The sequence below is a fragment of the Musa acuminata genome, chromosome BXJ2-4 (assembly GCF_036884655.1).
Source record: "Musa acuminata AAA Group cultivar baxijiao chromosome BXJ2-4, Cavendish_Baxijiao_AAA, whole genome shotgun sequence".
Classification (NCBI taxonomy): domain Eukaryota; kingdom Viridiplantae; phylum Streptophyta; class Magnoliopsida; order Zingiberales; family Musaceae; genus Musa; species Musa acuminata.
Genome location: NC_088341.1, coordinates 11492285 through 11505274, shown reverse-complemented (window position 1 = coordinate 11505274; position 12990 = coordinate 11492285). Strand labels below are relative to the sequence as shown.

The window sequence follows — 12990 nt, the reverse complement described above, 5'->3', positions numbered from 1 at the left end:
AGTGCTTGTTGGTTTTGATAAGTTTTTTTTCTTTTTTTTTTAAATCCCGGAGCCATGTTATTTAGAGAATAAGTAACTAAATTACTTAAGAAAACATGAACATGAAAGAAAGAGGTCTGTGAATTATGGCTCGGTCGTTGAGCACCTCGGTGTTCCTAAAATTTCTTTCTGATCTACCTAAAGACGGCGAGAGAAATCGTTCAAGGATTGGATTAACTCATGAAGAAAATTAGAGTTTATAATAATAATACCCTTGTCCGAAAAGAAATTGATAACGAAAATTAGAGCATTAATCTTTCAATCATTTTGTTATGTTTAGTTAGTAGGAAAAGCTAAAGATGTTTGTTTATTCTCAAAGACGACTCGTAATAAAGAGTCGTAAACACAGGATAAGCAGAGACTAGGAAAGAAAGTGGGCGACATGGCAGCGTGGCCTTTCCAACCAAATCAGTTCCAACTTTTAGTAATGGGAGGCTTTTTATAATGTAGCGAGAGCTGTGCGAACCCAGAAAAGCACATGCTTTTTCCAATCAAAAGATAAAGCGAGATGCGCCTTTTGCAATTATTTGGTGCAAAGCCAGCCATTGACTAAAGCAGCGAGGGAGCCTTTGCATTGTTTAGATGACACTCCCTCCCCTCTCGTTCCAATTTGGCAGCCACACCCATCACCGGCATGCTAAATTGCTACTCCATGTTAATTGCTCCCATCTCTCTCTCTCTCTCTTTATCAGGCACCTGCTCCTTCCTTGTAGGTCTTTTGGCAGAACCAGATGGCAGAGATAATGATTATGTGCTAGGAAAGGGAGGTGAATCCTTTGTGCTGAGAGATCCAAAGCTGCTGCTAACTGCAGCTTTTTCCCAGCTTTTGATTCATAGCACAATCTAACCCACTCAACTGCGACTGTTCTTTTGATGTTCTCAAGTAGTTGGAGGCATTTTTCGATGTGAGTCAGGAAAGCACTTGACAAAAGGTCATGGATAAAGCAAGCTGGTTGGAAGCAGGACCAACAAACAAGAAGACCATATGATGTGATTCGTATAAAGTCTACATGGACGACAACATCATTTTAACTTCCATACTAAATCTCTTCGTCGGAGGACATGCAAATTTAGTCTCATGGCCAGTGAAGACTCCAAATAAATACATCATGATTTAGGTGATTTGATCGTCCACGGATTCTCAACAATATGAAACTATTGTTGCTTAGTCGACTGGAGTTGTCCTTCTTCCATATTCACGAGGATATGCCCAAACTATGGTTTGATTTTATTCTTTTTTTTTTTTACTCAATAGCTACAGTCGACATACAACCTCTTTTTAATTTTGATTCCAATTTAATATTGTCACTCACTCGGTTGTTTCAGTTCTTAGTGAACAATTCTCTCTCGATCTTCGACTCATATATGAATTGTTTTGATACGAATACGTTTACTTGTGAAAATTACGATCCGAATTGACGTGAACAGTGGACTCGCAGGATCAGATGAGGCGAACCAGCAGCAGTAGTACCGTTTCAGACCAACATCACATTTGCGTTTCCTTCCTTGGTGGGGACTTGTTGCATTTAAAGGTGATGGTGGTGAAAGAGATGAGCTTTTGCTGTCATGAAGCGGACATCAAAGCCTCGCCCCCAAAGCGAACGCGCCTTTTCCAAACTGAGTTCTCTGCTTTAAATTCCTTTGGCTGCTCTATCCATTTGCTTGAGATGGCACACTAATGCAAAGGAATGAACTGCTTGCCCCCTCTTATATAGCCTCAACCCTGCCTCCTCTCTCCACCCTGCTCCTCTCTCTCTCTCTCTCTCTCTCTCTCTCTCTCTCTCAGACACACATATGATGGGCGAAGTCGACGAAGCAGCAAGTATTAAGCTTTTCGGGGCAGTGATCCTAAAGGAAGATAGACAAGCCAAGGAGAAGAAGGAGGCGCAGGACGAGGCGGCGGCGGCCAGGGAGGCGGCGGCCGCGGTGGCGCTGCCGTGCCCGCGGTGCAAGAGCAAGGAGACCAAGTTCTGCTACTTCAACAACTACAATGTGAACCAGCCGCGGCACTTCTGCAAGGCCTGCCACCGCTACTGGACGGCCGGGGGCACGCTACGGAACGTCCCCGTGGGCGCCGGCCGCCGCAAGGTTCGCCGAGCCCCCCACGGCGGCGTCTCCGCCACCGCCGGCCCCGCCACCTGCGTCTTGGAGCACCCTTCCCCTCCCTACCTGGCTGCGCGCTGGCTCCTGCGGCCGGAGGCGCCTCCGAGGGCTGACTACGGCACTTTCAACGGTGGACTCTGTTGACTTCTCGGTGGTCGTGTGTTCATGATGTGCATCTTCTTTTTCTTTATGCTTTGTTATGATTAATGTGTTCAGCTTTCAGCGAGAAAGGAGATCTGTGTTCCATTGGAACCTGCAACACTTGGGAATTGAGCTGTCTTTTCTGCATGCTGCGATCAAACGATTGTACTTGTTATCATGTGCAAACAGATCGGGCGATTGCCTTGAAATTCCAACCTAATCGAATCGTACTTGTTAATTTTAGAGTAAATCCAGCAAAAAAAAAAAAAATCGGATTAGTGATTCAGTCGAAACTCTCTCTTTTCCTCGATCATCAACTGTAGATATTGCGATCGATATTGCCATACGTTCCATGAAAACTGTGGAGATGGGACATCAGTCAAACTTCGTGGTTTCACTTACGATACTCCTTAATAATTCGAGACTAATCTATGGTAATTAGTAGAGAAGTCCGAATTAATAATCGGAAAGCGAGATTACGTGCATCAATCAAATCATGCAAATGATTAAGGTGATACCGTAATTTATGCTGGTGAGTCCAACATATGAATCGAATCTAGATTCGCCGGCCTCCTATCTTGCTTATCTACTTTCAGAGAGGCGAGGATTCGGGGATTCGTATGATCTTCTCGAGATTCATCATCTCGTTATCCTGAAAGAGTCCGAGATTGTGGGGGACACTCGATCTACACGCCTTATAAGTTGAAGAGGAACCGACGTCGCTTCCTTGACCCGAGTTCAAAGAGGTCAACGCAATGGCGTCCCATGAAGAACGTGAGCGCTTGCTCTTCATGGCCAAGCTCGCCGAACAAGTCCACAGATACGACGGTACGTCGTTGCCATCTTCCCTATTCTGTTAGGGTTTTATGCACCGCTGTTGCTTGTCACGCAGAGATGGCAGACTCGATGAGGAAGCTGGCGCACCTCGACGTGGAGCTCACCACCGAGGAGAAGAGGTTGCTGTCGGCGGCGTACAAGGAGGTGGCCACGGCCAGGAGGGACTCGTGGAGGAACCTCGCCTCGATCGACGACGAGGACGCGAAAGCGAAGGGGCGCTTCTTCGGGGTGATCAGAGAGTACCGCCGGAAGGTGGAGGCGGAGCTCGCGAGCATCTGCAACGATGTGCTGGCCATGGTCGACGACCACCTCATTCCCTCCTCGTCCGACGCCGAATCGTCTGTCTTCTACCACAAGATGTGAGACAACGACTTCTCTCGTCGGTATATATTCATGGCAACTTGAGGTTTCCAAGGACCAAAAATGTGACTTTTTATCACGATAATTGTCATAGGAAGGCAGATTACTATCGATACCTCGCAGAATCCAAGACGGGCAATGAAAAGAAAGAGATTGCAGACAAGTCGCTTAAAGTTTACCAGGTAATAATAGATCATCACCTTCTTCGAAATCCATGTCTTGTGATCCGTGGTGTAAACTCATATAATCTATTATTTTGAGCACAGTCTTTTTCTGCTTTCTTCAAGTAATCAAAGATGTGTTGTCATGTAGATCGGTCTGAACATTGATTAATCATCTCCACTCTTCAAGTCTTAGAGCTTAATTTCTTATTGGTCAGCTGTTCTGTAACGAGAGTCGATCGAGGTTACGTTTGACATTTGGAACTGAAAATAAGAAATCTAAATTAAATATTCGGAGAGGTAGTCAAACACCTCGACTAGACTGGAGAGATCTTGTTGAGTTGGATGTATCACTGGTCCTTGTTCTATCTTTGCTGGCTCCTTCAAAGATAGGGCTCTCTGAAGTCTAAAAGTAGAAGCCACTGTCATTTTATCTTTTATTAAGTGATTCATTTAGTTAGAAACATTTTCTTTACGTTGTCTTTTAGACTTGTGTTTTTGATTTGACAGAAGAAATTTCATAGTTTTTAGTGTTATCTATTCGATATCGGTGTCGGTGTTACTAATCATTTCTATTGTGACACATAATTGAATGGGACTTTCGAATAGTATGATCGTCATAATTATTATTTATTATTATTATTATTCTATAACGAGTAAAAGTGATTGATCTGTTTTCATGTGCTGCAGAGCTACGAGCATGTGTAACTTTGCTTATGGTAGTCTAAATCTGTTTCAGGCTGCTACCAAAATAGCTGAAAAAGAGCTATCTCCGACAAATCCAATTCGCCTGGGTTTGGCTTTGAACTTATCCGTTTTCTATTACGAGATCATGGGCTCACCCGTGCGGTATGATGCTACAGTGGAGCTTGATTTCGAGCTTTTGGTTTACTGTTTCTGTCCTCGTTTTACTCCTGAACTATTATAATTTCAGGGCATTCCAAGTAGCACATCAGGCTTTTGATGAAGCCATCTGTGGGATCGACTTGATGGATCCAGAAGAACCATGCAAGGATAGCACTTTGATCTTGAAGTTACTGAAGGATAACCTCGCTTTCTGGATCTCTGATGTCAATACGTTCGTAGACTAGTGATGTAAGTTCTCTATGCCAGGAATGTCGACAGTCAGTGATGTAAAAGTTCAGTTCTCTTCTTAGTCGGTATCTGTGCAGAAACTCGATGACGTTATAATCGAGTGATGCTTTGGCTTTTTTGCATTGGAAAACAAATCGCGATTTTGGAGAACCATCATCGTTGTCGATTGTAATACATAGAGAGATCATCTTCTCCGATGGTCTCCATCGTTCGGGAGTGCGAACTCCAAACAGGCACGTGAGGCTCAACCCCCACAGGCGTAGAAAGTGAAGCTTTTTACCATCCGTTGAGGCTCAACCCCCAAAGCATTACGGGAAGGCTTTTGCAGACAGTGATGGAACGTGATAAGTTGGGTGAGTCCTAGAATTTGCTAGTCATTGAAACTTTAGTTGGTAGGCTGTGAGATGCGGACATTGGGACCTGATCAGAGAGTGAGAACACATGCAATGTTTGTCCGAAACTCGAAAGCTTTCAGCATCATCACACCCAACTGTTGCCTCCCCAATCATAATCTTTCTCTTTTAAAAGCAATTTGCATGCCCTATTTGTTCTTGAAAAGAAAGCTTTTGCATTTGGTAAGAAACACTCCATTTCTATATGAAGTGGAAAATTATGTGCTATGATGCACTATATACACGGAAAACAAAAAAGAAGATTAGGTGCTGTAAGCTAACAGAAGTGCTTCAGGATGCATGCTCTGTTTTTTGGTCGAGGATGCTACTTCTCAGAAGAGCTTCTTAGATTTTTTATCTTTTTGAAATAGCACCAAAATATAATTCTGTCCAATCTTTTTTTTTTTTGTTCCTTTTTCTTCCCTCGAGAGCTAAATTCTTACAAGTGACAACCAACAGTATCATCAATCATACGAGTGGGAAATATTTAGAGGTGCATTTGGAGTAAACCTTCTTTGCATGCGAAAATACTGGAGTATATAGCTGAGAGAAACTTGAAGAAAGATTATTGAGTTCTCGACTTCCATCATGAGACGCCAACGAAGTAGGGGGACCGATCGAAGTGTCTCATGGAAGAAGGAGAGACTAACGCTCTTCATTCTTTTCTCCTAATTCTCTTATATTCCAAGGCCATGTTTGCTCGGACTACTCAAGTTCAAATGCATGGATGGCAGTGCTTCATCTGTTCCATTCCAAACAGAGATATTCCACCGTTTGATTTCATGTCTCACGTTGTGAAGCAGATTAAAAGTTAAGGAGAACCGCAGTTGTGATCATTCAGTCTCCTTCAGCGTGTACCGAAACCTGCTGTGTGAGATCTCCAGCTCTGGGAATTCCTTCAGTTTCTGCTTTGAATCAGTAAATCTTGAGGTTTCTTTTCTGCAAATCCAATTTCCTCATTATTAGCATCGAGCCGAACACCAATCCATGGTAAAATTGTCAGGAATAGGGTCCCAAATTTGTGGCATTAACACTGGCAATCTTATCCTTTTGGAGAAAAAGGAACGAAGGAGTTGGCCATGCGTAGCTGTCTTTCTTCTCTCCATCAGGCAGTCATTTATTGAATGGGGTCGATCCATGTTCCATGGTCTTCTCGCCCTCACCTTCTCGGTTCTTCTGAACCACCTTCTTAAGTGGCGAGTGGGCTTCGAATCACGCAGAGGTTTATTGCATGGGAGTCATCAGATCGATCCATGAGGTGCTGAGCGCCAGAAGCTAGAAATGGAGTGTGGGGACGTCATGTGTTAAAACCATGCAATTTGCTTCATCCTTCGAGTCTTCAGTGTTGATCTTACCGGTTCTCAAGCCAAAACCTTAACCGCTGAGCTTGTACGCAGGTGGTGGGCGATCTCGTAACAAGAGACTGCAGCATTGAGCTTCGATTCGATGCCGAGGTCGAGGTACTGATAAGAAGCAGATTCATGTATTTGTTTTCTGTTGTCAGACATATTGATCGCTTGTTGGGAAACAGAGCGTCGGAATTGCCGCAGAGGCAGCCGCAGCGAGCGGCGCCTCTTCACCTGAAGACCAACTCTGAGGCCAACAGCCACCAACGCTCAGTCGACCGCCGTGCGAAGCCGGAAGATCGCCGATCCCCTCGTAGTCCCTTGCACGAGGTAAGCTTCCCACTATCCCTGTCCATCTTGATGACCTCTACATCTATGATCCAATTCTGTGGCTATTGTTTCTGTGGATCCAGAAGAAGCGCGGCACTGGAGTCTCCGACGTGGAGACCAAGCTTGGCGAAGCGCAGGAGGAGCTCAAGATGCTAAGGGACCGGCTGGCTTTGGCCGAAGCCGCGAAGCTCGATGCTCAACGAGCTCTCGAGATGGCCAAGAAGCAGATACCCTCTGCTATCCCAGTAGTGAAAGCAGAAGAAGCGGAGAATCTTCTGCTTCAGCAGGACTCCGAAGAGACGTCAGAAGTCACGCAGGAGGCGAAGATTGAAGAGGAGAGCGTCGATTCCGCGCGCACTACTGATGTCTTCGAAGTCGTAGCACCGACCGAGCCCACAAACGTAGAGAACGACGATCACAGCAAGCCCGGAGAAGAAGCGACAGTAACCGAGAAAGAGGAGGAGGAGGAAGCTAAAACAGCAGTCGAGAACGAGAAATACGGGAAAGATCAAATGGTAGACAAGAAAGAGGAACAACAGCGCGGCGGGGTAGAGCTTCCGAATTTGCTCGACTTGGTTGAACTCGAGGACACGACAGAGGTGGGAATTGTGCTGGAGGAGAACGTGTTCGCTAAGACGACAGCGGAGTCGCAGACCGTGAGAACTGCCGACGCAGCACGAGCCAAGGAAGAGGAGCTCGCAGAGAAGCTGAGATCAACGGAGGAGGAGCTGAAACAGAGCAGGGAGAAAGCGGAGCTGCTGACGGAGCAGCTGCAAGCGGCAGTAGGGGCGAAGTCGATGCTCGAGGAGGAAATGAAGCGGCTGAGGGTGCAGACAGAGCAGTGGCGAAAGGCCGCCGAAACAGCTGCCGCGGCGCTGGCAGCCGGCGACGATGTCGGGCACGAGGAATGGGGTCCGGTGCTGATGGACGGGGATGCGATGGGGGAGGAAGGGGCGGTGGGGAAGCGGAAGGGGGCGGGTGTTCGGATCTTTGGTGACCTCTGGAAGAAGAAAGGTCAGCGCAAGTAGAGATCGGATCAGCCTTTTGATGCCGCGCCGTGTCTGTTTGCTTTGGTTTGGTTTGGTGGATGATTGTATCTGCGTCTCTTCCCACGCCGCTGTTAAACCACATACAGTGTTGCAGATTTGACGACAATGGATCGGATAATATATAAGATTATATAAGAGAATCAAATGTTTTCCCAGAAGAACATAATTTGAAGTTGGGAATATATCATTTCATGTGATGGGTAATTATATCTACTGTCGCAATGCATCATTCGATTGCAAGCTTCTCCTTCCTCGAGTGAAGTCATGTTGAGGTTGAGCAGCCGATGACAGTGGGACGATGGCAGACGTAGGTCAAGTCACTGCGCCTCCAGTGGCAGGTTCACATGGGCCTCACACACAGCTCACACTACAAGGTCGGCGACGAAGGATGACAACTCGCGTCTTCTTTCTCAGCACCGCTCGTGTGCCGTGCCACCGCAAGCCATTGATTCCATGCGCCAGAAACTGGATGCCTGTGATGTCGTGCTGTGGCCAACGGTCTCAAGGAGGTCCTCCGAGTGCTCACTCCATTGCTCAATCACCAATTTCCAAGCTCTGCGACTCACTGCATGTCTCTGACTGCTCTTAGCAGCTGGCAACTTTCTTCCCAGCTGTTTGCTGAAGGAGTTGTTCTTCTGTTCCACATCCTTAAGCAAATGAACATCTAGAGCAGCCACACGAGCAAAGCTAAATTACCAGTCCCAGAGATGAAACATGAATCTTAATGTCGCCAATCAAATGCGCATCCTCGTAGCAGAGGGGAAAAGAACATGATAAAGCGAACGGTACGTACGCACCTGCATCGATGGTGACGAGGGGGGGGTGCGTTCATTGAACTTGCATAAGCATTGATGGGGAAGATCTCTACAGCCCATGGAATCGAGTTGCCTCTACGAGTAGCCTACTTGGATTTAAATGCTACACACGTCGTCGTCAACGGAGGGGGAAGGAGAACATTTAACGCGAGGGAAAAGGACGCATGGATCGATGCATTCCACGTAAGGTAGATCTACCATTACGATTAGTGGTAATGGAAAAAGATAGATAATAGAAGTATAAGCTCTGATGATGGAAAACATCATAGATCATCCTGTAGTTTGATGTACACTCGTGAGCTTTTATATGTAGCATGAGAAGGGTTCAATTAGTTATGTATATATATTCATACATGAGCAACGCCATCCACAACAGGAGGTTGTACGAGTAGGACTTGCCCAGATGTAGCAGTGCCTGTATACGATTCATAAACTGACATGCATCACTGTAGCAGTACTATTAACAGGACTATCTCAACCAATAACAGCAGCAGCAGCAGCAGCAGGGTAAAGCTCTTAAAGATACTAGGTAGAAAAGACTAGGGCATGGCTCTTAAGGCAGATACATTTGCTTGACAACGATGAAAGGTGGTGGCTTGCTTGTACATGAGAAGAGTTGGTACCGAGAACAAAGAAAGAAAAGGCAGCAGCGTATTATAACCTTCTCCGGATACCATTTCTGGATAGAAAAAGCAAGGGAAGCTGTGCCAACTCGTCTTCTTGTGTCACCAGCTCTTCTTCCTCCATCAGTGACCTCTCACTTCTCAAACGGTCCGAGCCTGTTATCAGCCAGCCTTGATTTATATGCAGCCTTCTTGTACTCGTCCCATGTGAACTCTTTGTACAGACTGTGCTCTCTTTCCCCCATCAGCTGTGGCAACGGGGCAATCTTCTCGGCGAAGGGTGGACCAAAGAAATAGATCATTGAGACCCTGGACTCCATCCCGTTGGCCACCACCCTGTGCCTCACACTCCTGAATCTCCCATTTGTCAGAACCTACAGAAAACAAATCCTATCCTGAGTATCGCAGAATTATGATCCCTAGCCTTCAGCAAGATGCATGAAGGTGCTGTTTTATGTGACAAAGACATGCAAGTTGTTTTGTATTTGGATGGAGGAGATATAGTAGACCAGTAGCGTAAGTTGCTTAGAGGATTCTTCCTCACTGATATTTACATGAACCGGAATCAGTGTAAGAGCTGGGAAGGGGCATGATCACCTGCAAGGAATCACCAACATTGATGAAGAAGGACTCTTCATCCGGAGGAACCGAGACCCAGCTCCCATCCTTGAGCGCTATCTGCAAGCCTGTGCTGTTGTTTGATCTCAGTACAGATATGATCTGTGGGTCTGTGTGCTCCCCGAAGCCAGTCAAGCTGTAGTTCGACCCTCGAAGCACTGGGCATGGAGGATAGTGATTGAGCCTAAAGATTCCGTCGCTCGCCTCACTTGTCACTAGTTTACTGATGACATCTCTGGGCTCAATCTCTAGCCCTTGGGCCATCAGCTCTAGCACCTGAGAAGCTAGTTTCCTGACGGCTGATAAGTATTCCTTCAATGCAGAGCTGCAACACATCACGCCGACCAAAACCAGAGTAAAGCTACACGTTAAGAGAGAGGACAAAAGCTTCTCAAGAAGCGAAGAAAGTGCCAAAAATAACACACATCGGTTCTACTGCAAGACGCTCATGAAATAGTGTTAGAACCGAAAACAGGATCATCATACTATCTACTTTCATTGTTCCTACCGAAAAGAACATACCGAATACTATTAGAAACGGAAACAGAATCGTTATAATATCCATTTTTTGTTGTTCTTACCGAAATAAACATGCCGAGGGTTCTCGAAGAAAGTCCATCGGAGTGTAAGACAATGGCTTCGAGGTGACTGCGAAGAGAAGGTACTCCACCCAGCCCATATCGCCATTAGCACCGATCCTTTTGTTCCCATAACCGAGCGGTTTGGCAGGACCCGACTTCTCCTTCTCCACCGGAGGCAAGGAGAAGAAGTTGACAGCCTCCGCCTCTAGTCTCCGCATGAACTCCACCGGAATCCCATGGTTGGTCACCTTGAAGAAACCGAACTCCTTGCAGGCCTCGACGAGGCGCGCTGCTGCGTCAGGCTTGGTGAGGTCGACGACGGGAACACCTGAGAAGCAAGCCGCGGGCTTCGGCGATCTAATGAGGGATATCAGATCTAGTGCTGGATCAGTCAAGACCACCATCTTTGTAGAGAAAGGGAGCAGATCAGAAGAGAACGGGGTTTGGGGGTCGCTTCCTATTCCAAGCGGACCGCTGTGTAGTAGAATTGCATGAGGAGGTGGATTTATATAGACCAGGCCGCCACCAAGAGCACAGTGGTAGCTGCTCCTGCAAGGATTCCAATTTGTACCTAGGCTTGGAATCGTGAGATGGTCTTCCATCTAAAGTGTCCCGCGGTTGATAAGCTTGAGATCCTCATTTCAGCTCCGACTCCGACATGATTGGATGACTAATATGTTTTCATACATGAACCTTATGTGTCTGTCAGCCGCTTGACCTTTTTATGCGTGATGTAATAGGTCTGTGGACAAGTTCTTGAGCTAGAAGGCCTGCATTTTAAGGTGGTAGTCAAACGTTTCACCTCCTCTTCATCCTCCAACCCTTCACGTGTATGTTGTCCCCGAGAGTGCGGCGAAGAAAAGGATGTGCATCTCCCATTAAACAAAGGCTTGCTTTCATCTTCATGGGCTCGTTTTGTCAAGTGATGATGATTCAAGCAATCATTAAGTTACTGCAAACCTCGAGCCGGCTGCAGAAAGTCTTTGACGCACAAACAGCAAAGCAACAAAAGGTCGGATGACCTGTGATAAACCTTGAGCCGGCTGCACAGAGTCGCCGACGAGCATTTGCTTTGCGCAAATGAAATGTCAAAGCAACTCGTTCCACAGAGAATGTGCACGCGGTTTGGCAGGCCAGTCTCATGATTCCATGTATATTTATTTATATACGTATTATCTCAAGCTATGACATAAGGTTTGACTGGTTGGATTAAAAGAAAGAAGAAATCAAATTAAATTGTCGAACCCGTTCGTTCGGTGAAGAAGTATCGAGTATGATTCGATACAACGTGCTTTAAAGGTTGCATCCGTTGGCATTTAGTAGCCACAATGGAGAAGAACATAAAATGAATTATTGAGGGCGATCTCCTGTTTGGGTGGACCGACCAAGTCACCCATGGAAAACAATTATTATGAGAACGCCTGCATGCGAATTCCATCGCGGAAGGTCTACGAATGGCCACATCGATGGAGATGTCATCTTTTGCACGTGTGACGCTCTTCACACATACGTTTCAAACTGAATCGAAATGACGGTTCAGTTAAGGTTTCTGATTTTTGTTTTTGTTTTGTTTTTAATTGAAATCGACGATTTTTGAATAGTGGTTCATTAAATATTTATATATATATATATATATATATAATTTATAAATTATGATTTATTATTATTAAAATTATTTTTAATTTAAAAAATTAAAAACTAACGGTTCAAACTAAAATCATAACCGTCAATTCTCATTTCAGTATCTATACGACTCGATTCCGGTTCTCAAAATTTCAAAATACGAATCAAAACTGCTTTGTTTTGAAACTGTATCATAAAACTTCTCATTCTTAAACTGTCTTAGGGTAGAGACAAGAGAAATCAAGCACACGGATGAGTCCATCGCTGGACTTGTAGCTGTTAAACTTCACTGATATGGTTGACATAGGTAAGGTATTTTTCAACAAGGAAAGACCAATCGATTTGGAATGTATATTTGTAAAAATATAGAAATCCAAATTAGGTTTGGAAAGGTTTTGAAGGATATGAGATCGTGAATATATATATATATATATATATATATATATATATATATATAATTTGTTGTCATTTCGATGCGTTATAATTATATTCATTTTTTCCTTTGATATTTTATGTAATTATTGTTGGGATGTAATAATCCTACATTCAAAAATATGTAAATTTTTGTATATACCATTATAAAATTTCAATTTTTATAAATATTCTCCAAAGTCGATGTACTTCCACATAAGTCACCATAAATACGCACTAATATTGACATTTTAATTTAAGGAGCATTTCCATATTATTTATATGGAAATAATATATTTACCGCTCTGAGTCTATAGCCTATCGATAATAACTTTAATTAAAAATTTCTTTTCCACTCTAAATCTGATATGATACTTTCGACAAAAGAGAAAGGATATTTCAAGTGGATAGAATTCTATCTAAAAAGAATGCATGATTCTGTGATCGATGCCTTACCATAATTTTT

The 12990-nt window shown here is 44.7% G+C and overlaps 4 protein-coding genes across 6 annotated transcripts; 3 read left to right on the top strand and 1 right to left on the bottom strand.

The window, feature by feature from the left end:
• Window positions 1-1141: 1141 nt before the first annotated feature.
• Window positions 1142-2419, top strand: LOC135609024 (dof zinc finger protein 5-like). Its single transcript, XM_065102114.1, has 2 exons — window positions 1142-1259; window positions 1479-2419. Exon 2 carries the CDS (start codon window positions 1834-1836, stop codon window positions 2284-2286), a length of 453 nt encoding a protein of 150 aa, XP_064958186.1. The 5' UTR covers window positions 1142-1259; window positions 1479-1833; the 3' UTR covers window positions 2287-2419.
• A 527-nt stretch (window positions 2420-2946) lies between these two features.
• On the top strand, window positions 2947-4752 carry LOC103981492 (14-3-3 protein 9-like). Of its 2 annotated transcripts, XM_009398236.3 has the most exons (5): window positions 2947-3111; window positions 3176-3479; window positions 3575-3662; window positions 4381-4490; window positions 4576-4752. In XM_009398236.3, exons 1-5 carry the CDS (start codon window positions 3039-3041, stop codon window positions 4730-4732), a joined length of 732 nt encoding a protein of 243 aa, XP_009396511.1. In that variant the 5' UTR covers window positions 2947-3038; the 3' UTR covers window positions 4733-4752. The 2 variants fall into 2 exon arrangements, with proteins under 2 accessions (XP_009396511.1, XP_064958184.1); XM_065102112.1 differs by having other exon boundaries at window positions 3030-3479.
• Window positions 4753-6296: 1544 nt separating this feature from the next.
• On the top strand, window positions 6297-8060 carry LOC135610031 (interactor of constitutive active ROPs 1-like). Of its 2 annotated transcripts, none has more exons than XM_065103954.1 (4): window positions 6297-6442; window positions 6526-6588; window positions 6660-6804; window positions 6888-8060. In XM_065103954.1, exons 2-4 carry the CDS (start codon window positions 6575-6577, stop codon window positions 7830-7832), a joined length of 1104 nt encoding a protein of 367 aa, XP_064960026.1. In that variant the 5' UTR covers window positions 6297-6442; window positions 6526-6574; the 3' UTR covers window positions 7833-8060. The 2 variants fall into 2 exon arrangements, with proteins under 2 accessions (XP_064960026.1, XP_064960027.1); XM_065103955.1 differs by having other exon boundaries at window positions 6368-6386.
• A 1116-nt stretch (window positions 8061-9176) lies between these two features.
• Window positions 9177-11052, bottom strand: LOC103981491 (gibberellin 2-beta-dioxygenase 3). Its single transcript, XM_009398235.3, has 3 exons — window positions 10491-11052; window positions 9889-10234; window positions 9177-9665 (listed from the first exon to the last, which is right to left on the bottom strand). The coding sequence occupies exons 1-3, from the start codon at window positions 10892-10894 to the stop codon at window positions 9426-9428; spliced, it is 990 nt and encodes a 329-aa protein (XP_009396510.3). The 5' UTR covers window positions 10895-11052; the 3' UTR covers window positions 9177-9425.
• Window positions 11053-12990: the final 1938 nt, after the last annotated feature.

Coding starts and splice junctions, on each gene's coding strand:
- LOC135609024 (XM_065102114.1), top strand. CDS start 1,834: ATGATGGGCGAAGTCGACGAAGCAGCAAGTATTAAGCTTTTCGGGGCA.
- LOC103981492 (XM_065102112.1), top strand. CDS start 3,049: ATGAAGAACGTGAGCGCTTGCTCTTCATGGCCAAGCTCGCCGAACAAG. Junction 3,480..3,574: donor TCTGTCTTCTACCACAAGAT/GTGAGACAACGA, acceptor TAATTGTCATAG/GAAGGCAGATTACTATCGAT. Junction 3,663..4,380: donor AGTCGCTTAAAGTTTACCAG/GTAATAATAGAT, acceptor AATCTGTTTCAG/GCTGCTACCAAAATAGCTGA.
- LOC135610031 (XM_065103954.1), top strand. Junction 6,805..6,887: donor CTCGTAGTCCCTTGCACGAG/GTAAGCTTCCCA, acceptor CTGTGGATCCAG/AAGAAGCGCGGCACTGGAGT.
- LOC103981491 (XM_009398235.3), bottom strand. CDS start 10,894: ATGGTGGTCTTGACTGATCCAGCACTAGATCTGATATCCCTCATTAGA. Junction 10,235..10,490: donor CCCTCGGCATGTTTATTTCG/GTAAGAACAACA, acceptor GATGTGTTGCAG/CTCTGCATTGAAGGAATACT. Junction 9,666..9,888: donor ATGTTGGTGATTCCTTGCAG/GTGATCATGCCC, acceptor TGTTTTCTGTAG/GTTCTGACAAATGGGAGATT.